The sequence below is a fragment of the Neopsephotus bourkii genome, unplaced genomic scaffold, assembly GCF_033783945.1.
Source record: "Neopsephotus bourkii isolate Nb327-2 ecotype Australia unplaced genomic scaffold, CSIRO-AGI_Nbou_v1 NB_1526, whole genome shotgun sequence".
NCBI classification, from domain to species: Eukaryota; Metazoa; Chordata; class Aves; order Psittaciformes; family Psittacidae; genus Neopsephotus; species Neopsephotus bourkii.
This window is the reverse complement of record NW_026902002.1, coordinates 493105-520117: the sequence shown is the minus strand read 5'-3', so window position 1 is coordinate 520117 and position 27013 is coordinate 493105. Positions and strand designations below refer to the sequence as shown.

The 27013-nt window shown below is 43.0% G+C and overlaps 2 protein-coding genes across 11 annotated transcripts in view; both read right to left on the bottom strand.

Moving 5' to 3' along the window:
* The window catches only part of SLC12A8 (solute carrier family 12 member 8), a 58517-nt gene extending 42912 nt beyond the window's left edge, over positions 1–15605 (bottom strand). For 2 of the 5 annotated variants that reach the window (XM_061370013.1, XM_061370011.1), the window contains exons 1-3: positions 5764–6621; positions 4833–4979; positions 1823–2014 (exon numbers count right to left, since the gene is read on the bottom strand). In XM_061370013.1, the coding sequence (XP_061225997.1) occupies positions 1823–2014; positions 4833–4979; positions 5764–5835 (411 nt within the window). In that variant the 5' untranslated portion in view covers positions 5836–6621. Of the gene's footprint in view, positions 1–1822; positions 2015–4832; positions 4980–5763; positions 6622–10335; positions 10434–14810 lie in introns of those variants that run through there. The other 3 variants (XM_061370009.1, XM_061370008.1, XM_061370012.1) reach the window with 3 other exon arrangements.
* Positions 15606–22404: 6799 nt separating this feature from the next.
* Positions 22405–27013, bottom strand: part of ZNF148 (zinc finger protein 148) — a 38636-nt gene continuing 34027 nt past the window's right edge. For all 6 annotated transcript variants that reach the window (XM_061370002.1, XM_061370006.1, XM_061370005.1 and 3 more), the window contains 2 exons: positions 26505–26623; positions 22405–26158 (listed from right to left, as the gene is read on the bottom strand). In XM_061370002.1, coding sequence (XP_061225986.1) covers positions 24566–26158; positions 26505–26623 — 1712 coding nt within the window. In that variant the 3' untranslated portion in view covers positions 22405–24565. The remainder of the gene's footprint in view (positions 26159–26504; positions 26624–27013) is intronic.

The following is a 27013-nucleotide window of genomic DNA, read 5'->3' as shown; positions in this document are numbered from 1 at the left end:
TTTGCTTCTCCCTTCATCGTCTCCCAGGGTTATTTTTAACTTGGTGTTTAGTTTGGATGTAAGTCTGATGTTTCGCCGGCTCCCCATCTCACTGCTGGAATGGAGCCTGCACTTTTGAGGATGGTGCATTATGCAAGCCATGCCCCCTGAGCTCCAGGGAAAGCTGATTGTTTGTCTTGCTTCAGGACGGGACATGCGCAGCTCAGAGTCAGGCCTCAAACCCCACTGCAGGGCAGCGGTCCAAAATACCAGGACATTTCCCTCCAGAGGTTCCCATTAGCTGACATTTCAGCAACAACCCTTTCTAGTGCATGGCATCCCTGGCAAACCAGCTCGGGGTACACAGCTGCACGCTGGCATGGGTGGTGTGACCTTGGGTACTGCAACCCCATTATCCCTGTCCACAGATGAGGGGTATGCAGCACAGCTCCACATCCCAGGAGGACAGCAAAGCCCAGCCAGGTCTCAGCTCACCTTGGCTGTTGCAGCAGAAGCTCATCTCTGCAGGAGCCCCAGGGCACTGAGCCACCACTTACCTCCCAGGGAATGTGGCCAGTCATTCCCCACTTGCCTCAGCCAGATCAGGGAATGGGGAATATCCCCATTTCTGCCTGGACTCGCCTTGTGTCTGAGGTTACAGTGCTCCACGAGCATCTTGTAGTGGGGAAGCAGCCTGCAGCTGGTGCAAAGCACTTTGGGCAGAAAGCAAGGCCAAAGAGAAGGGAAAGGCATCAGCTTTCAGGAGCAGGCGAAGTGTTCCAAGCAAGCTGCCAGCTCCCACCCCGCAGCCCCCAGTCCGCACAGGGTGCCTAGGCAGGGGCCGGGACTGCCGCAGCACAGCTTTTACAACCCTCAGGACAGGCTGCAACCTGATTGCTTTCCCAGACAGGGTCCGCTCGGAGAGCAAGAGCGGAAAATATGACAGGAAGGATTCTCATGTGTGGCCCATTTCCATATCTTGGCTTGTAACTGTGTTCAGTTTGTGCTTTATGGACACTTGCTGTTAACATGGAGCAAAAGGAGAAGAGGGGATTGGTTTTGGCTTGGGAGTTGTTACGGGGTTTTGGAGATTGTTGTAAGCCAGTCACTTAAAAACAAACCTCAATAAAAATGCTTCTCTGCTCACCACATTTTATACCGTTCATAACATCTTTATGGGGGGAGGGTGTTAAGTTACTGCAGGTTTAAGAGATTACGTTCCATTCTTTATGTTTACTACTTGTGTATTTCAGTGCTTCACCACCATGACAGCTCCTTGGGGCCTTTCAGGAAAGTCAGAACTGTGACGTTTGGACCTCAAGAGGTCAATTAGCTGTGGCCCTTGCCACTGCCCTGACCTCCTCCCATAGCAGCTCCACTGCTCCTGACTGCCACAGAGAAACAGCCAAAGTGTACTGGTCCTTAAGGGCATGGGGAGCATGCCAAGGCCAACCTGCCAGCCCACAGCTGCTCACTGTGCTTTAGGTGACCACCCTGGCCTCTCCCACACCAGCTTCATTTCAGTCTCCCACCAGCAAGGGCATGTCCTGGCAATGGGGGTAATTTGGGATGGGAGGGCATATTTCACACAGTTTGCTTGCTCAGGCAGCCAGTTCCTCCACTGCTGTGACCCATGCCAGGCAGCGTACTGCCATGTGCAGGCTTGCTCTTGGGGAGCACAGTGGGGCTGAATGCACCCTAAGGTGCTCTCATATGCTGTCCAGCATGATGGAGCATTACTCAGATTTTACTTGGAGCATTGCTTCCTGCAGCGGGAGAGCACATGATCAATATCTGCAGTGCAAAGTTTGCAAATCTTCTTTAAATAATTTATTGTAATTACCTGTCCGAAAATATAAAGGAGGCCAACGGTGCCCCCTACTTGACCTCCAAGGACAGCAGAAATCATGGAGTAGACCCCTCCACTTCCAACGCTGCACTTCTCACATACCCCAATTCCAGATAAGACCGTCACCAGGGCAACCAGGATGACAAAGGACACCAGAAACATGCCCATTACAATGCCAGTGTTTCCCTGGAATGGGGGGGAAAAAATCAAATGAAGATCAACTTACACCAACTCTGTTCAGGCAGAAAGAGGACCTGCCTGCTTCTAGTCTTTGACTCTGGAGTCATTACAGAGTAAAAGAAACACAAACACACACACACACACACACACACACTCCTGCTTATCTAAAGAATGCCAAATTCACAGTTCCTATTGGCACTCTTTTGAAGACCTGTCTTGTCCTGGGGCTGCCTGACCTTTGCCTAAGCTCCTGCTCCGTGACCAGGCTCCTGCATGAATCACTGGATTTGTGCTCTGGTCTAAAAAGAGCAGGTCAAACAATTCAGCCACCATGGGCAGGGGATCACCACCTATTTGCATGCTTTAGAATGACATGCTTGAAAAAATCAGAACACTTTCATGACAAAAAGTAGTTTCAAAATTGAACCCCCGTGGTTTGTGAAGCTGATTTATTAACAGCACCAAGCTCGCATTTTAATTTTTCTGAACACTTACCTTCAAAAGCTCTGATCCTCCCAAACAAAGAGATACCAGAGAACAACACCCCAGAGGCAACACAGCGTGGAAGATAAATAACCCTCTCCCAAACCAGCACACGCTGGCCCTTGCCTACAGGACATATACCGAGTGGTAGGTGGCTCTTGCTCACCCTGTACTTGGGGCAGTTTCTTGCAGAGGATCCAGCCCCACCGAATAAAACCCCAATGCTTCCTGCTTGGGCAAAGGGAGGGTCCCAGGAGGAGCTGCTGCACCAGCCGCAGGCTCACCATGGGGTGAACAGCAAAAGCCTCTGAACAAACCCAGCCACAGGTCCCTGTTGGCAGCGTTAAGCACCAGCATAGCGCTTATTCTGGGGGTTCAGTTTGCCATTTAGGTCAGATTTTCAGGAAGAGAAGGCATTCAGTACCTCCTAAAGCACTTAAGCGCCTCTTTGGAGCTCGGGACCTTCCATCCCTCTGGCACATGGCTGTAATTTATTTTCCAGAGTCAGAGGTTTTCCGTCCCTCGCACGGCAGCCCACCTTCCCCTGCTGACAAACCGCTCAGCCCAGCGCAGTGATTCCAACTGTACGATCACAAATCTCCTCCAGTGCCCAGCGCTTCATTAACGCCTGGCCTCCCCTCCCCTGCCTTTACTCGTATTACAGGCCATGTCCTCATGCTCCTTTCCAACCTTGCTCCAGCAGTGCTCGTTTCTGAGGTCGTGCTAGCCTTGGCAGGGTTTGTTTATCACCAGCACTAAAAGGCTGCTTCCCAGCTTTGGGGTGGGTTGAAATCCCAGTGTTTTTTCTCTTTTCTCTTTTTTGTGAAACAATAGAAAACATATCCAGGATGTTGCTATCATCAGAAGATCCTATTTTGGTTCAGCATCCCGCTGCCTTTGACAGGGGCGTTATCTGGTCAGTAGGGAACAGAGCCAAGGTTTGCTATAAAAGCAGCTGCTGGCTGGGTCAGCACCACAGCCTGCTACATCCCAATACTACTCTTTGAAAGAACAGTTGTTCTTTTTCTTCAACAGCTTACCCTCTGGTTAAAAGGGTTGATAAAGCTGGCATGCGTCAGAAAAAGAAATGAAAAAGCAAAGCACACATACACAAACATACACATAGCCTTGGGCTCTTCCCAGATCTGCTAGTGGCACCAGGCTATGGCAGCAGCTAGGTAATGGGCAATTCCATGGTTTCCACAGAAGAAAGGGTTAACACAAAAACCAGGGAGGAAAGCTGGACTCACAGCAACAATAGCAAAAAGAAAGTGGGAAGAAAGAGTCCCCATTAAACACCAATGCTTACTTATGCATGCATGGTGGAAGGGGTTAGTGCAGAGTCACAATAGTTGCTGAACATTTTAGCCAGATTAGGGTGCTCTGGAATTGCAAAGCTTCACCAGCCCTAGTCTGGAAATTTATAGCAAAAGCCTGACTCTGTGAATGGCTTCACTTATGCCTGTCCTCTGCCAGGGGAGCCCTCTGCCAACCCCAACTTCTCCTCCCTTCCTTTTATGCTGTCTTCCAGCTGTTTCAGTTTTTCTTTTATTTACTGGCTTTATTTGTATTTGTGTTTGCTCCAGCAGTAACTTGCTTTCAAAGGGAACATGGAGGAAGTAAGATCAGGAAGAAAAGGGAGCTAGGAAAATCACCCCCATTTCACCACCACCATGACTGCAGCTCCTCTCAAAGCTATTTTCAATACAGAGTGCAAGTGTCTTCCTGCTCCTTTTGTCACCACATCTGTGACATGAACTCATGCCTGTGACATGAACTCTGCCTGGAACTCAAATCCCACATGTCCCTAGGGGAGCTTTCAACGTTTTGCCTCAGGAGTTGGAGCAGAGACACTCTTCCAGGCTCTGACCCTCAGTGAGATGATATTCTGGATGCATAAATGGAAATCCCTTCCATAGCGATGTCAGTTCCACCCGACTGAGGAGTCTCCACATCAGGGACTCCAACAATGACACACTTGGAAAAGACCTGCTTCAGTGGTGTTGGGAAGAGACTGAGTAGCTGTAACTACAGCACTACACTTCACCTGAAAAGCAGCTGTTTTGTCTCAGCAATACAACACAAGGATGTCCCTGTTCATTGTCAAAGTTGCTAGTTGTGCTTTTCTTCTTTCCTAAAGCTAAAACAGGAAAACACTTACAAAGACCACTTCAGCTTTACATTTTAGTGGAACTTTCTGAAACACTACAAAACACCAGAGGATGTAAGCAATGTCTACAGTGAACAGCACAGAATCCAAAGGACTTGGGCGGTGATGGAGATACAAGATTAGGTGGGGAGGAAAACGCTTATTCATACATTCAGCCAAGTCAGCACTCACCACAAGCCATCCTGTCCTCAGGAAAAGAACCACTCCAAAAATGTTGATCATGCAGGAAGTGAAGACGCCATCCCATGTTCCAAAAAGCACTGGCTCCCACATAAAGAGCTGGATCTTCCACCAGGGCTTGGTCTGTGTTTGACATACCTAGAGAAAAGCAAAGCCTTTGGGTTTCCCTCTTGTGTTTTGTAGACAGGCTGCAGAAGAGGTGCAGACACCAGCAGTGGGATGGCCACCAACAGCTGTTAAGGCACTACTTTGCTGCAAGTTGTCTCTAAGGTGAAGGGGCAGCAGAGCTGCTGGGAAACCTGGAAGAGAGGGTTCCCTGTAATACCCTATTTATACTCTTGTAGGATAAGCAGCAACAGAATCCTACTCAGCCTCAGCAAATTTAACCCCACTGATGGTATTATATGAACCAAAAAGACCATTCAAGAGGTCCTTTACAGAGCCTACAGCTATACATGGTGCTTCTCCTTATGTCCCTGCCAAGCACCCCACCAAGACAAATGGGGTCCTCAGTTCACTAGAGAAGTCTCTTAGATGAGATGACAAATGAGGCTGATTCAACTGGGACTGACAGAGTAGGTTAAGGTGGTCTTCCCATCACATAGAGTCATCTCTGATCAGAACATGACATTCCTGGAGGAGACATGGTACACTAGGGGCACCCAGTGAATTTCAGAGCTGCTGGAACCGAGACCTGAAACTCCAGCAAAACTACAATTATCCCATTGCAACCGCTCCCTCCTGCCTTCTGGAAACCAAGTCTCCTCTTTCCCTTTCTCAATAATACACCTCTGGTTTACACAGCAAACAGAAGGGCAGTTTTCTTACTTTTGGTAAACACCAGCCACAAAGGTGACCAAGAGGTGCAGAGACCATGGAGATGGAAACATGGGCTATGAAAGGAAACGGTTCTCCAACATACCTGCTGTGCTTCCTCATGGAACAACTCTTGGACATATCCCTCACTTCTGGCACCATTCAGGCTGAACATCATATCCTTTGCTTTGCCTCGGCCTGCCCGACTCACAGCTCTGAGACTAAGAGAATTTGGTCCAAGGAGAAGGTCAGCTGTTCTCCTCAGGCAAATTCCTGCAGTGCTGGATCCGCCACTGTAGAAGATTCATGGTTTTATTGCACTTTACTGTGGAAGCAGGAAAGACAGAAAACACAACTGTTGCTTTCTTAGTCTGCAGAAGCATGAGGCAATTACCCAGACAGAGCCAAGAGCAGCTTGTAGCAAATGCTGAACGGCAGAGTGACACCCCAGCAAGCAGAAAGCAATAGTCCCCCAGCACCCTTCCAGGGACTGCCTGCAGCACAGGCTCCATCATCACCCCTACATTTAACAGCCCTTGGTGGCCTCTTCTGAATTCATCCACACCACTGGTGTCCCCAGCATCCTGCAGCACTAGCTCCACAGCTCCATGGTGTGCCGTCTGGGAAATGCATTTCCTTTTCACTAGTTTTAAATCTGGTGCCTGGTAATTTCATTGCATGCCCCTGTGCTCCAGTGACACAGGACACATGGACTATTTACTTCCCAGCACCAATAATCACTCTGCAGCCTTGATCACATCCCCTTCAGCTGTACCTTTACAGGCTAAAATCCTGCCAATGTAACCTCTACCAACAAGCAACTTACTCACCCCACTCTGCACCACTCAGCATGATGCAGAGATGGAACTGGAGCAACTATAGGTCTCCACCACCACAGACCCACACTCTGCGTTCCTGATGCTCTCAGCTACATCCCCTGCACCAATGTACAGGAGGAGCCTTTCCTCACGTCATACCCATCCTTGGAGATACAATTCTCCTCTGCAGTGGCCCAACTTCAGATTCATACCTGCCACAGGAAGTCTCCAGCAGTGGGTCAGGCTGAATTCAACACCATGTAAGTACCAAGAAACCAACATCAGGCTAGATTTCAAAGATAAACTAGCACACCATCACAGAAAGGGAAAGCTTGCACAGGCATTTCGTTGCCCAAAACTGATGGTTTCTCTTCCTATTGGGGTGTTTTTCGTATGAAGTTCTCCCACTAATTGCAGAGAATTGCTTTTTTACACCCCCTCAGCTAGGTGCAGGTCTTAACTTCCCCCAGCTGTTCTTGTGATGGCCACCAACCAGTTACCCGCACTCTCTCACACCAATTGCCAACAGAGCTTTTCTGGCCATCCCTAGGCTACACCATGCCTAGGTAAGACAAAGAGGCTGCAGCCAGCAGGGTACAAGGCACACTCCATGGATGTGGAGAGGGCAGACTGTCTGGACCGTTGGTTCTCCTGGAGCTGGTAGTTTCCTGGCAGTGGAGCCCTACATGCTTAACAGAACCAACCATGATTACACAAGGCTTGTACCAATGGCTGGACACCTTACCTGAGACCAGACATTCAATTTACCATGGGCATAATGTAGGAATCTCTGACTCCTCAAGCCTGCAAGCTACAGAGACAAGATAACCAACAGAAACGTGCTTTTTTCTATCGCTCAGGGACAGAGACATATAGAAATCACTTTGGGTCCTGAGGACTTCTGCATCAGGGTCTGAATCGCAGCTCCAAGATCAGCACTTTCATCATCCCACTTCTATAAATCTACTTAGAAACACTCAATAATAAACAACCAGTGCTGCCACTGTGGTGTTTCAGCTACAGAAGGTCTCCTGCAGCTGGGGTACAACAGACAGAACAGGAGGTTTTTTTCTTCACCCTGTCCACATGGCTGGTTAGGTAGCACCAAAGCCCTTAGAGTTCATTGATTCCCCACTGTTCCCTCCCCCTTCTCTGGAGCAAATAACCCTTCACAATATCATAAATGGCTGCTGTTACAGGGACACTGCGGCTTCAAGCAGGGCAGAAGCAGCAGGAGTGGATAAACTCTAAAGAAACGAAGCTCATGTTTTTATGCAAATAGCCACAGTAATAAAACGAGGGAGAAAATGCACATGAAACAAGATTACAGTTGAACAGCCGTATTTTCCTACTACTTCCTAATGCAGCCCTTCCTTGCCAGAGATGCCACTCAGTAAAGGATCCACTACGACCATTCAAACTCCTGTCATGCACACCAGTTTCATCTGGGTATAGAAAGAACATGGAGCCTGAAGCCCTTGTGGGCCATGGCTCTCCTAAACCATACCACGATGGAAGCCCAGGAGATGGCCCCGACCCTTTGCAGCAGCTGAAGCCGCTCACTCAATGTGCCTGGTATGCAACCACAGGTAGGTTGAAACTTGCAAGGTACAGAAAGAAGGGCTCCAAGCATGTATTTCAGACCTGGCACTCCCCTTGCAGGAAACATCACCCTCCTAGGGATTTAAACCCCCTTATCTCAAAAGTTACTTCCTTTTCCTCAGGGTTAAACCCCTCCTCCTGCCCTTTCCACTCAGCCCTGCTCCGGCTCATCTTGGTGTAAGAGCTTTCCCTTCCACAAATGCAGGAAATTGCCTCTCCACTACTGCTCCTCTGGGGTGTTTCCAATCGCCTAGAATGTTTCTACCCAGTTCTGCCGCTGTTTACATCCCTCCTCGACCTATGGATCCATTCAGCCCTACAAGTCAACCACAGCAAACACAGGGGAGGGTATAAAGCACAGAAGCTGGAGCTGAGCAAACATGCCAGGACAGCTGCTGTACACACAGCCACATCCCGATCCATGCGACATGCGTAGATTTTTCCTATTTCAGGTCTGAAAGCGGCGAGTCCTTGGGTCAGGAGCCTTCCTCTTGTCCCATGCCACATGCTACCAGCACACTGTGGTTTCAGAGTTGCTGCACAGCACAGGGATGCTTTCAGGCAGTATTACCTACCCAGGTCACCAACCCAGCGGAAGCTTTTTCTGCTCTACACACCCGTCTGCCAAGGAAAACCAAACAGGTACAACTTCCCTCTGATATAAGTGAGCCTCTAACTCGGAAGTTAATTGATAATCACTTTTCCTAAAGTTCCTGCCAAATACACTAAGCAGTCTATAAATTAAAGAATGCCTGTTTTAATCTTTCCACACCATTTAGCGCTCAAGGGAGCAGAAGAGCATTAGCAAACCTCCTCGCAGAAACGTGACAAAGGCTCGCCCCCTTTTCCTGCAACACTTCTATATTTAATTACAAACCCAGATTCCTATGGATGAAATATCCATGCCCTCCGCATCCTTCCAAAGCAGTAACATTCTATTAATGGTCACGTTAAAGCCATTCCTGAGCTAAGTGTCACTGCTCCGAGGTGCTCATCAGCTGCCTGACTTTAAAGAGGAAAGGTTAACGGCTTCCCGCGCACCACTGCGTGTGGTCCCACGACCTCCGAAGCCTCCGTCCCAGCCAAAGGAGGTAATTCCAAGCCTCCCTCCCTCAGGGGACACAGCAGCCAACAGCACTTTAGTTTTAATAAATCCCCCCAACTCCTCTCCAGCTCAAGTTTTTAAGAACACCTAATTTGGGGGCCTCTGAGGAAGGCAGGAAATAAAGGGGAACAAGGCAGCCGTCAGTGCAACAAAGGTAACGCCACGCATAGGAGCACTTGCTTCTCCCCAGCTACTCCCGGTTACTCATTCACTGCAACAGCCAGGACAATTACCCAGCTCTTTAGGGTTTTACGTACCCCTGCGGCGTAACTAACGCTGTGGAACACGAGAGGCGGGACACACGCCCGGGCTCACCCCGGCAGCTTCAACTTCCCGGTGCGCCCGGAATGCTTCAGCTTTGCAGAGGCCACGGCAGGGCCAGCACCGCTCCCCAGCACCGCTCAGCCCCTCGCCGCATGGGGGCTGTGGCCAGCCCTACCCGGGAAGTGCCGCCAGCACCTGCTCGTGCCTCCTTCCTTCCCTTGCTGCTGCTTTCCTTACCTTCTGGCGCTTTTTCCCCCCCTTTTTACCTTTTGGTATTTCTTGCACTTTTTTGCCTCTTTTAATTTACTTTTAATTTTCCCATTGGCTTTTTTCTGTCTCTTCTTTTTTTCTGCCTTTTTTTTTTTTTCCCTTATTCACCCCCCCCTTTTTTTTTTCCTTTTCTTCCTGTGGTTGTTTCCCCCCTTTTTCTGTTTTTTTTTTTCTTTCCCCCTTTTTTTTCCAATTTTGCCTTTTTCTTGCCTTTTTATTTGCCGCCTTTTGCCTTTTATTGCGTTATTGCCTTCTTTTTGTCTTTCTTGGGTTTTGCCTTTTCTTCGTCTTTTTTGCCCTCCTTTTTCTTTTTCTCCTTATTTTTTTTTTGCCCTTTCCCCCCTCTTTTTATATGCCTTTTTCTTTTGCCTCCCCTTTCCACCTCTCCTCCCCGTTATTTGTCTTTTAGCTCTTATTTCCCCCGTTTCGCTCCCCCGCCCCCGAGGGAGCTACTTCAACGCCGCAGCGGCAGCCGCCGCGGGCACAGCCACGCAAAGCCGCGCCACCTCCACCTGGGCTGCCCCTCCGCTGCTGCCCGTCCCACCGCCCCGGCTCGGCTCGGCTCGGCTCAGCCCCGCGGTGGGGTCGCGGGTGCTGCCGTCGCCCCTGCCCCACTCACCTGGCGGCGCCCGGGCCCTCCCGCTCCGCCACCGCCCCCGGCCCGCTCCCCGCAGCGCCGCCTCCGTCCGCTGCCACGTCTGCCCGGGCAGCGCTGCCCCCTCGTCCCGTCCCGCCCCGCCGCGCCCCGCCCCGGGGAGCCAATACCCCCCCCACTCGGGTCCGGCGGACACGCGGGTGCCAAAGCGAGCGGTGCTGTGTGTGGGAAACCGAGCCGTGTCGGGTTAGGAGCGGACTGCTTCCGCCACATCGAACCGCCGGGCGCAGAGCTACACACACATAACATAACTTGTGTAAGTCGCGCCTGCCGGGTTTCAGTGGCAGGGCAGGCTGCCGATCGCGGCGAAACGGCGCTCCGGTTCCGCACAGGAGCGGCTGCAACCTGGTTTCAATAAGAGCTCAGTTCAGCGTAACTTCCCTGTTCAGGGCTGGCAAGAAACCCCGTGAGCAGGTGTAGACAAAGCTCCAGCTGAGCTGAAGGCACGAATCTTGCATAGTCTCAGTCTAAACAGGATCAAATCTGAAGCTAGACAACCATTCTTAGGGCTGAAAAGCGTTCACTGACTTCATGTACTTCCAAAATGAAGTAAGCCAAAATGCTGTCGGGCTGTTTTAATTCTCAATAAAGTACCCGTACAAGACATCCATATAACTTAGTGAACCTGCTTTCTAGAGTGTCCTGCCAAGTGTAAACAAGCCTTTACTCATGGACATAAACAGGATAAGTGAGAGGCAAAAAAGAAAAGCAAGAGCTCAGAGAAGACAGGCAGGCAGAAAAACGCAAGGGTTCAGTGAAGACGGAAGACTACTCAAAGGGGATGATGTCTGAGGAAATGAGCAGCTATCTCCCCACAAGATATCCCATTCCTGGAATATTTCAGAAGTTCTCCTCCAGCTCCCTTCTCTTTACACACTTTACAGCTACCAGGGAGCAGGTTTAGCCAGATTCCCTCATCTTGAGGGCATGTGCAAAGTCTGTAAGTGAAGTCACCAGTTCTTGAAAGCCAGAGTCCTGCAGGCACCTCTGCCCCCACAGACACATCTAAACAACAGCAGTTTCCTGGGGCACACAGCCCACCCAAACACTGCCTCCCCACAGGAAAGGATAACTCTGTAAAAGGTGTTTTCACAGGGATCACACTGAGATACTAAGATCACTGAGCACTGCTGTTGAAAAAGCACTTTGAGGAGTGTTCAGTGTAGGTTCCTGTCTGCTCTGATTGCAGTCACGGCAATCTTCAACACCTTCCTTCTTGGCAAGATAATTCAGTCAGCAGCACATCTCCAGCGGAGCTGCATGCATTTCTGAGGAGCACACTGCTTTTCCATACTCTGTACATGAGCAAAACCACAGACTGACATACAACCATCACCACCTCCAACAGCGATCAACAAGCAGCAAAGTAGTTTGCTTCCTTTAAAGCACAGGCTTTGAAAATGAAGAGGTAACCCAAATACAAGAGAAGCAGCTCTTACACATATCAAATCTGGGATGATGTGGAATGTTGTATGTTCCCCCATATTCCCCCAATGCTGGCTGTGTGACTTCCAGCATGTCTTCACATGACCCTTCCTCTGCACCACTCGGAGGTCTGCACCATCTTCCAGGAAAACCACTGCAAACCATTTGAGTCCTAATTAAAAGTGCTCTCCTCATGCTGAGCACCTTAGCTCTACTGCGGAAAAAGCAGGGGGAGGACACAACTGGAAGCTAAAATTGTTTTACCAAAGTCCAATCCCTTGGTGGCTTCAGGGCTAGCAATGAACGCTGTGAGATCCACAGACAGCAGGAATCCTTTCCCTCTGGTTATATAGATCCTGGCACTAATAGATGGAGCATCCAAAACCCGGCAGACCCAAGCACCAGATAGCCTGGACTGTAATCTGAGAAGACATTTGATAGTCTATGGTATTCAGTGGAAACTGGTCTAGGGAGCAGATTTAAGAAAGAAGGGAAAAAATGTTATATGGGATAAAACAAGTAAGGGACAATACAGAGTTGTCAAATACACAAATGTGGAGCCCAGAAATGGAAAATACCAGCTCTTAGGCCAGTCAGCAAGAGAAGTGAACTTGAAACATCCACAGGTCTGAACCATCCTGTGAAATGTGGAGAGGATTGATTCTTAGGAGGATGGATGTTAATTATCACATACCTCATCACCACTGTCTTCAGTTCCCAGAGATAGAATCATAGAATGGTTTGGATGGGAAGGGACTTTAAAGATCATCTAGTTCCAATTCCCTGCCATAGGCAGGGACACCTTTCACTAGACCAGGTTGCTCAAAGCCCCATCCACTTCCAGGAATGGGATGCCCAAAACTCCCCTGGGCAACCTGTGACTTTCTCACCACCCTCACAATAAAGAACTTCTTCCTAATGGCTAATCTAAATTGCCCCTGTTAGTTTAAAGCCATTCCCCCTTGTCCTGTCACTACAGACCTTGTAAAATGTCCCTTCCAGGTTTCTTGTAGCACCCCTTTAGGGAAGGGTGCTCTGAGGTCTCCTCAGAGCTTTCTGTTTTCCAGGCTGAACAAGCCGAACTCTCTCAGCCTGTCTCCATAGGAGAGGTGCTTCAGGCCTCTGAGCATCTTTGTGGCCCTCCTCTGGATTCGCTCTTGTGTTGGGGGCCCCAGAGCTGAACACAGTGCTCCAGGTGGGCTCTCACAAACACAGCAACATGCAAACTGATTTCCATGTCCACACACAGCACGAACTGTGAACAAACTACACCATTTAGCTAATCACATCACTTAATAATCAACAGATGAACCCTAGATCAACAATAAAATAGACTGTTACACATAAGGAGTATATTCCTAGACTAAATGAAGAGCCAGCCTTTTTCTATTCATGCATGCTCATAGTTGTAAACTGTAAAATGCTCTCTTTTAAAATGCATTTTTACTTGATTTTGTTCAGTGCATGGGAACATTACTGGTATACTACCTGAGCATCACCACAAACAACAGTCTTGCTTCAATGCCTTAAAATGGACTTACAGGCAACAAGAACACCCTGTTCGGGAGCCAATGCTGCCAAAGCACATTCCCATACCCAGCGTGGGTAAACCTTATACTGTAAGGTCTGATATGGGATGTTATACTATCCTTGTGGTGCATTTCCAAGTGGGTGCAACACCCAAAACTCTAGCTACACGTTCAGCTAGGGGACCAGTCATCCCATTCACTTGGATTTGATGATTTCCTTTAAGCTAACAAATGCTGTCTTAATCCTCCTTTCTAGTTCCAGTTTGGAGAAAAAGATTGCTGTAGCACACCAGTATCTTTGCACTTGCCTATCCGTCCTTCCAAGCTGCAACTTTCTTCAGCTGTTCCAAGCTGTCTGTAATTAGCTTTATAACAAAGATGATTTTAGGAACTGGCAAGACAAACTGAACTAAATAAGAGAGAAAACAAAGAAGTCATCCTTTTAGCTTCTGATTACATCATCTGCTTAGTTCTTACACATCACTGCATGGTCAAGATTACTTTGCAATTGCCCTGGGAGTACTCCCAACACCTGTACTCATTGCTTTATCATGTCTTGTGACTCTATTTATCTTGTGACAGGACAGGCTGATTAAGGAAGGGCTGCTCCTCAAGAGCGTTCAGAGTATAAAAATTACACATTCTGAACAGGCATTATTCATATTAAAACACGTAATTCTTTTTCATACATTACACTGCTAAAATAATGGTATCCCCTTGGTTTCACTTAGGCCAGGCTAGTGCTTTAGATTTAACAGCAGTTATGAGCTCTGCTACTTCTGCCTCTCTGAAATGGCACTAATGATCACATCTGACAATGAGGCTATTGTATGTAAATAAAAGTGAAAACTAACGTGTTCAGTGACAAAGCTTACATTTCCATAGCTAAGCCCGCTTAGCTATATTACCCCTCTAGGCAGCTATGGACAAGCTACTGCCAATGCACTGACCTCTGTCAAAAGATACCAGCACAAAGCTTGGTTTGGGACTAGGCACTCACATTCCTAGCCGAGAGGCTTGATAGGTGCAACCACTGGCCAAAGAAAAGCCAAGCCACTTTGCCACCAGAAGGCAGCAGCATACAATGATCAGGCAGCAGCATGGCTCTCCTGTGTAAGACAGGTAGAGCTGCCCAGGGAGATGGACTCCAAGTTGAAAAACCACGAGTTACTTGTACACCCAGCAAACATCCAGAAGCAAGTACAAATAAGGAGGAACTGGATCCCATGCTTCTTGCATGATGTGCACAGCTGCTGACTCTGCAAAAAGTGATATAGTTGACTGGACTGCATGATGCACACACACACACACATTTTACCACGGAACCTCACCAAATCCAATTACTTGTACGTACATGCTTTTGACTTCCTTTGAAATTCAAAAGCTAGGGCAGATGCTGGAGCAGATGCTGGAGCAGGGATGTTATGAACCTGAAGACCAGCCCTGACATAAAAGAGGAAGAATGCTGCTGTGGAGACAACTTACCTGAATGACTAGGGCAGGGCTGCTGGCTTCTGACAGGACACATGGACCCCATTTTAAGCCCCTGTTCCATTGGTAAGGCTCTCTTCTTTAAACGCCGTATCTTGAAAACTAGAGCAGACAAAAAAGCAAACAATACTTGATAGGAAACTCTCTTCCATTGATTCGGCAAGTACTGTGCAGAAGATAAACAACAAATTGGACACTCTTCCAGACTACCTCCCTAAACCAACCCACCCCAAATCTCTCCCTACTTACACACACAGCTGCCTGTCCTGGCGCTACAAAATAGTTTCTCCTGTGCAGTGTAAGAAAAATACTAATTTCAGAGAAAAAGAGTGAGGAGAGAATTTTTTTTTTTGCCCTCTAAATAATGAGTCATTTTTACAGAAACAGTTTGCTTCTCCCAGCACAGAAATAAAGCCAAGCTCATGGACTGTTTTTCTCACTCAACACAAAATGTAGGTTCTGGCAATTTTTTTTTAACATCAAAATATTGAATTATTTTCATTATCACCTTACTATTTGACAATCTTAATCATGAAAGTCAATAAGCAGAAACTGTCAGTTTTGATTTCCTATTTCTACTGCATAATTAAAACAAATAAATATCAGAATAACTAACGTAAATGGATGTAACAAAGGTAAAGACAGACAGGATGGCCAAGTACACAGACACTGCTTACTTAGGCATATTGCAAAATTCTCCCACAATTTAATAAAACTATTAAACATGAAACCATTAAAAGTAGTTACACTACCAGCTGCATGTTAACATACCATCCCACATTCCTGCCACTCTATATTAAATGCACACTGGAGTAATATTGAAACAAAGTCATACCAAGTCATGTTACTGTGTTCACACTTCAGAATTATGTGAAAGCCTTATGAAACAGCAACACCCGTGGCCTCGCACAGCTGAGAGGGACTGGGTAAGGACAGCATTCCTAAGGCAAATTTCAGACCGTCTGTGCTAATTTAATCAGTTGTGGCCATCCCACAGCTAGCGCTGCTGTCCCTGGGCAAGGCAGTAGAGCAAATCTCTTGAATGGCCTTTCTCTGCTACCGTGCAACTCCAATCAACTGGGTTAAACAGCCTCAGGAGGGGTTAGGCTGAGGCCAGATGTAAAGCTCCTCTCATGTAGCCACTGCTGCCCAGAGGAGGGCTGGTAAAGAATGCATAGGTAGTGACTCTGTGGGCTCCAGGACTGAGGTTGTACTCACCAGGTGGGCAGACACTGGCATCTAGACCCACAGTGCTCTTTCTACAGTGCTCATGTGATCATGGCTCAAGTCTTAACACAGACGTCACTAGATTCTTTTCTCTTTAAAAGCTACTGTGCAACTTTTTTACATTTTTGTAGAATCACAGAATGGTTTGGGTTGGAAGGGACCTTAAAGATCATCCAGATCCAATCCCCCTGCCATAAGCAGGAACACCTTCCTCTAGACCAGGTTGCTCAAAGAGCCGTCCAGCCTGGCCTTGAACACTGCCAGGGATGGGGCAGCCACAGCTTCTCTGGGCAACATTTTCCAGTGTCTCACCACCCTCACAGTGAACAACTTCTTCCTTATATCTAATCTGAATCTACCCTCTCTGTTTAAAGCCATTGTTCTTATACAAAGTAAAATCAACAGAGCAACGCATTTTACAAAAGTCAAGTCTTTCTCAGTAGGGACTCTACCCGAAGATTCAGGAAAGAAATGCCTTTAACACATGAATGAAGGTGAGAAAATTAATGCACATTTCTGGTTTTGTAAGTGCATGCATGCTGTGATCTTCATTATCTTTTAAATATTTGTTGCAATGATAGAAAAATCTAAGTAACAAATACTCTGTATACAACACACACTACAAACTGATGTAGTACACACATGGCATATTGCTACCCAACAGTCTTGAAAACCTGAATAATCAAGTTCACCTTTCTCACAACTGAGATTACAACGAAGTCCTGATTCTCATTTACATGAAGAATTGCTGGCACTGAATAAATTCTCTCTAGTGCGAACAAGAATCACAAGAAGAAAGCTGGTCTAATACTAGGTGTTTCTATTAAAGTGATTCCAGGGCAATCTTCTTAAATGACCCAGATTAAAATTAAAGTCTTCCATTAGGAAAGGAGGCCAGGAGATCCAAAAGGGCAAGAAAATCCAGTCAGTTTTGTATGTCTCGAATCAAGTATTTAAATATCTCATTTAATCAGTTCTTGCACAATGATACGTATCTTTACATGCCTTCATCTTTCTCCTTGAGAAAGCAGATTTGAAATGATCTAACATGAAAAATACTGCTAAGTCTATTCATAAAACAGTATTCTATATTTTTATTTTTCAAACAGCAAGTGACCACATTTAAAATGCATCATTTGCAAATATAAATTATCAAACTATTAGTTTAATTAAAAATAAAGCAAAACCATAACTTCCCTTAGTATCACAATACAGAGAAAGGTATTATAAACCCCAAAAATCTAAGTTAACCATAAGAAAACAATAATGTCAAAAGTGATGAAACTCATTAAGACACTTAATGAATAAATCAGTCCTAAGAATACAATACCATTCACCATGATTATGTTAAAAAAAAAAAAAAGGAAAAAGCAATCTTTCATTGCATTATACAGATAAAACAATCCAATCCTTCATGCCACATTTTGTAAACCATGATATAAATTACACTCACAGTCAAATGAACAGGAAGAGTAACTCCCAAAATATTTTAAGTTGCTTTTAGGGCAGAAATAAAGGCAGAAATAGAATCATTTAAAATATATCAAGTTTAACCAAAATTCATTTGGTCAAGCCTGCTATCCAAATAGTTTTGTTTCCCGCAAAACTATTTTTGTCTTTTTTGAATTATGAAATCTAAATGTTTCTTTTAAAATTAAATGCAAGTCACGTTGAGCTACATTAAATCCTTTTATACTTGGATCATTTTTGCCTTGAGACCCAAACATCTTTTATTTATCTACACACACATACACACTCAAACAAACACACACACACACTCTCTCTCTCCACCAGGAAATTCCTCATTTCACAGGAATAAAGAAACACTCACATACTGATTTCTGTCAGGAACATAAGAAATATACAAACTCATACTTTTCAGGGTCCTACAAAACCATCTCTCACCTATATACAAACTTTTACTGATGGAATTGAGGCTATGGTCTTTGATAATAAAGGGACGGAAAAGATGTAGGATAAAGAAATACTGTATAATCATTGAAATAAACCTATTATCCTAATTTTATCTGTATGCTTTTTTTTTTTTTAATTGAAATACAAAGAAGGCATATGGACTTCTGGAAAATAACACTATATAGGAAATGCACTGTAATAGTGTTCCACTATATATATCACCAGGTTTTCATAATACAATTTCTTCTGTACACTAGATTTTATACTAATTTCTCTGTCTTCAAATTCATCAATTTCCAGATCCAATTCAGCACTACATAGTATGCCTCCAAAATAAAACGAGGTCACTTGCTTTACTGAATACCATGTTCCTTGCCAGACAGCATTAAAAAAAAGACAAGACTACACAAAGTCCAGTATAATTCATTTCTGACAATGCAAATTTCAACCCCTTATACTGTTGTAAAATTCCTCCTACTGAAATGCTTTACTACAATAATAATAATAAAAAGCATACATTACATATAAAAGATACCAGTGTACTAAAAGTGACAGAAGTGGACTAGCAAATCCTTCAAAGCACGTATTATATAAATGACTAGCATTTAAAAACATTTTTTTTCTATAAAATGTAGGTCATGTACATTTATAAATTGGGGGTAGGGGGTTCCAAAGCAGTGATGACTGTTCAGATAGTTATGCTGCTCTGTACATTCTGTTATCTATTCAATTCAAACTATAAGTTTGAGATATAGATTATTTATTGGAATATACCCATCTCATAGCTCATAATTTGAAAAATACGCAACTCAAATGAAGAGGTGACTTGTAAGTTGACTGTTTATCTGCATATCAAATAAGAAGAGAACTACTCCTTTCTACTGGAGGCCAAAGTCTCATCAGTTCAGTATCGGGACTTAAAGACTCCAGGTTTAAGCGGAGGAATTGTCAGGAATCGGCACAGAAGCAGAATAGTATCTCTCATCCTTTAGAGACACAGCTATTCAACTTTTGCAGTCTTCCTCAACTTGCAGAAGTGCAGACAAGCCATTCATTTCTTACTCAGTGTGTACGGATGAAGCCACAGACTGTCCCCTATGTGACTGAAATTGTGCTGTGTAAACAATGTTATATACTCCAGCAGGAGGACATCTGAATTTATTTATTAAAAAATGATTAAGAATATTCATTAATTCAAACAAGGCTATTAACTCCCAAAGGTATTTTTGGAACTTATCCTTATGCTACTTGTAAAGTTAGCACTGTTGTGTATTATTGCTTACAATCAGTACATCATCATATGCCTTCTAACAGAGCGGTACTGTGATCAGTTCATAGGTATTTACAAGCTTTTTTGTTTTGTTTTTAAACAAGCGATAAAAACATTACATACTTTACAGACAATACAAATACTCAAGTCAAACAAATGGAATGCATAACAATAAGAAACGTCAAAAAGGAAGACTGACATAAGTCCTTGATTGTCAAGACACATTTATATTTATATATAAACTCTAGCTGTGCAGAATCAAAGATTCAATCATAGGTACATCCTTATTTGATAAATCATATTTACAGCATGATATTGCATAAAAAAATAAAATAATGTTGTTTACACAATATTACCTTTCCATCCATTGGATTAAGGAAAGCAAGAAACAACTCTTAGAAATGTTTTCTTGCCTCAGTTTGTGTTTCCTACCAGAAGATGTAATTTTATAAAGGAAACAAGGTTTTATATGCCAAGTAGAGCAAAAGCTAATATAAATTTATTTCCCTGACACAAAGCAAATTAAAACTGGACAAAAATTTGAATTTTAACCTAAAGACATCTTTCCATTAGCAGTAATACTTTCTTAGTACTTGTCCTTTGCAAAGTGAGTTTTAGCTAAATGCATTACATGCCTAACATAAACATGCATTATCGTAAGTTGAATGAACTTTCAAAGTTACAAGGCTTCATTTTAGTAAAAAATAACACTAGGAAACTGTAACGTTATTCATTTGCTTCAGTACCGACCATGTAATTTGAAAGTTCACATGTGGACTGGTACCGACTTGCATAAACATATTTCTGCTCGTTAAAATTTTCAAACGGATTCCCAGGAGTATTAGGTTTTTCCCTCTGAGTTGTAATGGTATTAAAACAAGCAAACACAGAATAAAAATAAAAATAAAAAAACAAAACAAAGCTCTCAAAGCCAAGAAAATTTAGTTAGCAAATATACATACATAAAGTAGTCCAATGCTGCAAAATTCAGAGTGAATTCATCCAAATATTCTGATTCATTTCAAATAGTTACTACATATGATACAAATACTATAAAAATATTCTGAACAAGCATGTTATATAATGTATCTGTCCAGGTGGAAATTTTTCATAGGAGAACATGTATACTTTAGGATAAACTCCAAAAGTTACAGCAGAACCCCAATAATTTGCAGCAATGGCTTAGAAACCCTTTACAAATGATAATTCTGAAAACAGTGAAGAAGCAGGCAATGAAAGCAAGGATGTCACATCATAAAATGTACTTTGTTCATTTATTTTGACAACTGTAATTTAGGTTTCAATACTTCTTCTACCTCCCAGTATACTTGTATAAATTCTGTAGTATACTTGGGTGAAGTCATACAGTATTTCTAATAGCAGACCTCGCTACAGTACTTTTTAGACTATTGCAGAGAGGTGGGGAAGAGACCATTGGGGATGTATAAACCTACTGGATGCTCTGATTAGCAGTCAGCGAATTAGCAAGATTTTACTGTACGTCTCAATTAACAATGAAAAGCTCCCGTCATCCAAAAAATTGACAAGTATAATCTAAAAATAATACAAGTGCCATTTCACATGAATACTTTCTTGTCCTATTTTCTTCTTGAAACACCATTTTCCTAAAGACAACACTAGGAGACACAAGATCATAAACATAGTTCTTTTATCATCCAATTTAAATTGTTTAGGTTGATATTCGTAAACCAACATACAGTAACACACATGGTTAATCCTTCTCCCCAAACCTTGTCATTTATGATTAATTCATTCTCAAATCAAATGAAGAAAATGTAAATGCCTATTAGTATACCATTACGATTCCTTCATTGTCTGTTATATTAATGGTAAAACATATCAAAGGGCTCATGCTAAAAGGGACACTGTCAAGTAATTTAGGACCAAAATATGGTCTATTAATATATGTGTGTATATATATATATGTACTGCACATATAGTTTGGTAATAAATGTAATCAATTTCCTCCTTTCTAAAATCATCATTGCTCTATCACTAGGAGATATCCCCAAAAAATTCCACCTTACACACACACAAACACACACACACTCTCAGTGCTTGCATGACCTTTACGTAGGAGCGTTTGTTGTTAGATCTGTGGAATATAAATGCTCACCCCAGCTTTACGTGGACTGACTGAACAGTATCAGTCTATGAAAAGAACAGAAAAAGCTGCTTTTTCCCAGATACACACAGAAAACTAACAAAAATGAGCACAGACCAGATCAAAATGAAGAGTGTGACTTTGTAGCAGATCAAAAGCAGCAAAACATCAGCAGTGGAAAATGTTACTCAATAATGTAATTATTAACAAGCAAAAACTTCCTACATAGTTAAACCTCCCAAAACTACATACACACTTCATAATAAGAGGGCATATGCTTGGGAAATCATTGCTGTATACAGTTGGTTATCTCCTGCAGTACAGAAAGCTTCAAGTATCAGTGGATTAACTACTCGCACCACTGCTTTAATTGTACACGTGGAAGAATCCTGTAAGACAGTCCCTGTGGGCTAGACAGGGACTGCAACATCTATCCTAAGGCACGGAGTAGGGCTGTAATGGCTCAGCAGCAGGCTAGAGAATAAGCTGCAACATAAAGAATAACAGTTCCCCAGGTGAGTGCCACTTTGTTCTGAGCAAGTTCCTTCAACTCTTGGAAGCCAAGAGCGCTTGTTCCCTCACACACCCCAGAAGTAATTCCCAAGTGTGAAGATGGCACGGAGTGAGAACTACTCCTTCCTACTCCTCAGTCACTTTCCCACAGCATACTATCAATGTAGTAACTTCTGAAAATAAAGCTGAGTAGATCTCCTCAGGGAGAAGGAGGTTTTGTTCTGTGACCTTCCTATGGGGCCAAAGAAGTGCAGTAATCATCTAGCTTTTTTTTTTTCTAGCTTTTGCTACTTGTTGTATTTCACAAATTAATGTCCATCATCTACTTGCAACAGGTCATTAGAACAATGATGCCAACACAGTATTATTCAGGCAGCACAAGATAGGATGTCATGTAAATGAAACACTGAAAACGAAACACGCATTACAAGAGGTGGCTTCCAGCGATACTGGGGCCAGATGTATTGTGTTTGTGCAACACAGAATGGAAAGTCAAAAAACCAAACTGACCATAAAGGAAGAAAAACAGAGACATGAACCAGTTTTAAAATATCCTTTAAAGAAATTTCTTTACACATATCATTAATAATCCATGAGAAATTTACTTTTCTCCCTTGATGCTCATTCTTCATGAATCAGGGCCAAATACTCAGACAAAATTACTGGCAAGTCATAGCATGCTGAAACACCTTCCTATATTATACACAGGATCAATGAATCAAAACAGAACCTATTTTGTTATACAAAAGTATTAAGTTTACATAAATTGTATTTCTTGTCAGTATAAGAAGCAAACTATGGATAATAAACATACTTTCTCCCTCAACTGTACCAGGTGAAGGAAGCGCTGAAACAGGGCTACCATTAGGGAAAAGAGACGGATGAGCTTCCTAGTAATGAAAATTAAAAATACTGCTACTGCTTTGGGAAGAGGTGGGAACTGCTGTATGATCTTCTAAAGTCCTTTCTTAAAAGGATGTATTTTAGCCCCTTGAGACGCAGTCTTTTCTCCTAGCTGATGGTTTCATTTGAGAGATACCACCTAGCAATACGGCTATAAAAGGATGTATGCAATCCTATTTAAAAAAGAAACACAACCACCATATACATACATACCTATATATATATATACATACGTGTGTGTGTGTGTTTTTACCTGGTTAATCAGCCTAAATTAGGCTTAAACTGCCTTAAACTACCAGACAGTGTCCCTTTAGGGAAGGTGCAAAAAAACGAACATACAGTTCAAAATCTGTAACTTGTTAAACTATACAATAGTTATGCTACTCAAATATTACCACCTTAAAAATGCACACGTAACTACTTATCGTACCATACTGTATACTTCAAGACAAAGTACTTTTCAAAAAAACATATTCATGGTACAGGGATAAACTTGGTAGTTTATTTATATGGTGAAATGCAATGAAAAGTTCTGATCACTTGCCTATGCTGGAAAAATAAATCCTGTTCACTAGCATTATTCAGCAGTTCTGGTTGGTAAAATTGTAATGACTTCCACTAAGCAAGCACTAAAAAGGTAGGGAATTTGAATTGAATGCCCACTTCTTCAGCTTTCAGGGGGTACTTCAATAAATTTAATTATCTGAATTGTCAAAGTTCTAGAAAGAGAATTAAAATGTTTTTTTATGGAAGCAAAGTGTACCCAATCTCAGGTATACTGAAAAGAATTACTGTATGAGAAGAAAATGATGCAACCATATCAAACCTAAAAATGGTTTTATTTTTTGAGAAATCAAAACTATGAAGTTGACTAAGTGCTCTATGCTAATCATTATGAGTATGTAGGGTAAGATACAATTAAGCTTTTAAACCTGGAATACATAAATTGTGTAAGCATTACGCAACTGGGAATGTCAGCTACAGAGTATTTTAACTAAAACTTCAGAATCTTGGTATCTGTGTATGAAAAAGTCATTAAAAAGTTACATCTAGATTCAGCTGTACAAAGAAATACACATTACTTCAGGAATGAAGTAAAGGCTTTAGCAGTTAGGCATTTTGCTTTAAAAAAAGTGTTTAAAATATGTTAAATTAATCAGACTTTTAAATAGTAGTCTACCAGAAATCAATTTTTCCTCCAAACGCAACTCAAGGTAATGTAAAGTATAAATAAAAGGGCACATGGTCTACAATTATTTTTGAGAGAGATGGGCAAACGATTCTTTCTTTAGAAAATGCCATCTTTTAAAGCCGTATTTGCCTTTGAACCTTATCATTTATTCTGTGTGTTCAGTACATGTTGATTCCCTGCTGAAGAGCAATGACTATGCTGACAAGCTTAGAAATGACAATATGAATAGTGTCAGACAATAAACTGTCCTCCCAAAGCACAGAAGGAAACCAGTAAGGAAACAATCATGGGGGAAAGTCTTACCTGGGGATTTCGTTTATTTAAAATTTCATAGAAGGTAAAATATTTTCTGGATTCAAACAAGTGAATAACAAACTGCTTTTGATAAGGGCACCAACATCAGGCAGTTCAACAACTGCTAACAAAATAAAGAAAATAAAGAAAAAAAAAAAGAAAAAAAGGAAGCAGTTATTGGTCTTGCTAATATCAGCTTAGTTTTGTTTTAACATAGCGCTCTTAAAAGCTGTACAGAACTCCATCTTATACAGAGCAACCCCCTTTTGATAAATGTGTTCTAAAGTGCCAGTATTATTTACAAAGGTTTCTCAGCCAAAAGTCTGGCCTGTTGTGGCATCAGGTGAAGAAGTCATCCCAGCTCTGCTATCGTTTACATTCACCAAGGGAAATTCTGGGAAATCAGCACTCGTCCCTGGTCCCCGAAGGTTCACCTGTCCATTGGCAGTGCTAAACTGAGATGATATTCCAGCTCTTGCCCCATGGTACTGAGCTCTAAAGGGCTGCTCAAACGAGCTAATCTGATATGCTTGATGAACAGGCTGTGCCTCTGCTTTCTTCTGAGAAGTTACTTGATCCAAGAAGTCCTGTGTAGAGGAGGAAGAAGAATGATTTGCCTCATCACCTGAAAAGGGAAAAGGGTGCTGCGAATCACCAACAATTAGTCCAAAATGAGACTTGTCTGGAGTTGTTCTTAATGGAGAGTTCATTCCCGATCGAAAGCTATTGACGGGTATAGATGTGTAGACCTTCTCCATGGAAGGAAATGCTGGCTGAGTTGTAAGAGTCTGGTTATCAGTCACAAAATTAAGGCTTGGGTTGTTCAAATAGGCATCATTTTGGCTAGTTCTGTCCAAAGCTTGTTGTAAAAACTTTGAATATTCTTGTAACATACTAGCTTTATCTGATGAGGAAGCTTGAGAGCTTGTTCCAACAGTCTCAGATTGGGTGACCTCAGATACTTCAGAAGAATTGATTGATATACTGGAAGTCACCTCAGTGTCAGCCACACTGAAAGATATCTCATGCTGTCCATTAGCCTTGTGTGAATAATGATCTAGCAGAGTCTGCAGTACCTCATCTGGAATGACATTTTTGTCATGGTTACCTTTAATTTCAACATTCAGTGCCTGTGTGTCTAATATTGAGGCTGTAGCAGTTTCATCAATGACGCTGGCCACAGCCGCCTGCGTTACTGAAGGCTGAGATGCTATGGTACTTACATTCAAGGCATATTCTCTACTGTTATTACTAGCTGCTTGTAGATATCGCTTTTTCTTTAAAAACTGCATTGCATCATCATAATTAGTGCTGCTGTGTACAGGCTTACTGGGTCCTTCCTGTAATGTGTCAACTTGATCAATGTCAGCATTACCTTCAGAGTCCAGTAAACTTTGCTTATCCACAAGATCAAAGGCATACTTTGAAACCTTGTTGTCTTCATATGTAGATAAGGGTGAAATGGTTTGACTTTGCTCAAGTGGCTGTTTCAGACTCCTCTTGCTGTTAACCTTTTTGAGAACAAGTTTAGGTGGGTGTATTTCTCCAGAGTTTGCTTCTTCTAAGTGCGTTCCACTGACCGAAGAATGTGGCATCTCAACAGCATATTCCGCTACCATATATTCATCTTTTACTTTAGTACTAGAAGAGTACAATGGCAAATAGTCATTTTTGTCCTTCTTCTGTTCCAATTTATCTGCACTTTCCTTATCCCCAGATTTTGTCTTCTCTGTTTTCTGCCTTTTCTTCTTTGGCAAGGAGCTGTCTTTCATAGGCGTAGAGAAACCAGAATCTTCCTCTGATGGCAAGAAGCCAACTTTGGTGGCACTTCTGTTTGGTTTCTTGTCGCGGTTTTCATGGCACATACGTTTATGTTTCAGCACACGATCAGTCCTGGAGAAATACTGCAAAAGATTATATTATTTTGTTATTTATAATTATTATAATTCTTGGAAAATATATTGCTGAAAAGAAACCTTTCATTCTAACTAATTTACTTGATAATTCACCCACTTTCCTGATTTCTAATAAAGTGTCAAAAAATGGTATGTAATCAATAAAATTAAGCAGACAGTTGGGACTGCTCCAGCTGTGCCTCAAGACCAAATACCTCAACAGAAAAAAACATTTGTTATACATTTCTTTGCATGCACATGACTGCAAGACCTGGTGAAAATCCTATCTGTACTGCTTGGCAATTCGCTGGTGTTTTGTTTTGCAACTGCGAAAGATTTTACTAAGTCATCTTACCTGCAAACAATATTCACACTGGTAAGGCTTCTCTCCACTGTGCGTTCTTTTGTGCCTTTCCATGTGATACTTCTGAATAAACCTCATACCACATTCATCACAACGAAATGGCTTTTCACCTAATAAAAACCACATAGCAATGTTAATCTAAAAAAACCCAAAACCCCCTATCTTCTTCCATACAATTACCGGCTCAAATATTACATTCTCTATCAGAAATAATAAAGAGGATTTAGCCTGTTGCTATGAAAAACAGCATAAGGCTTGCTCACATCACTATTTTCCCACCACTCTGTAGTCAATGCCTCTAACTTACTTTAAGCTTTTACACTGAAAAAAACCACCCCAAGCCAGCCACCACTTTCAAATCTAAATTCTTGCACCCTCTTTTTAATGTAGGTGCAGGTATCTGTCTTAAACCTAATAAATGAAGAACTGCAAGGACAGCTTTCCTGAACTGCTGCTGCTGCATAATAATTTTTTTTTAGGGCAGCCGACTGTATAAATAG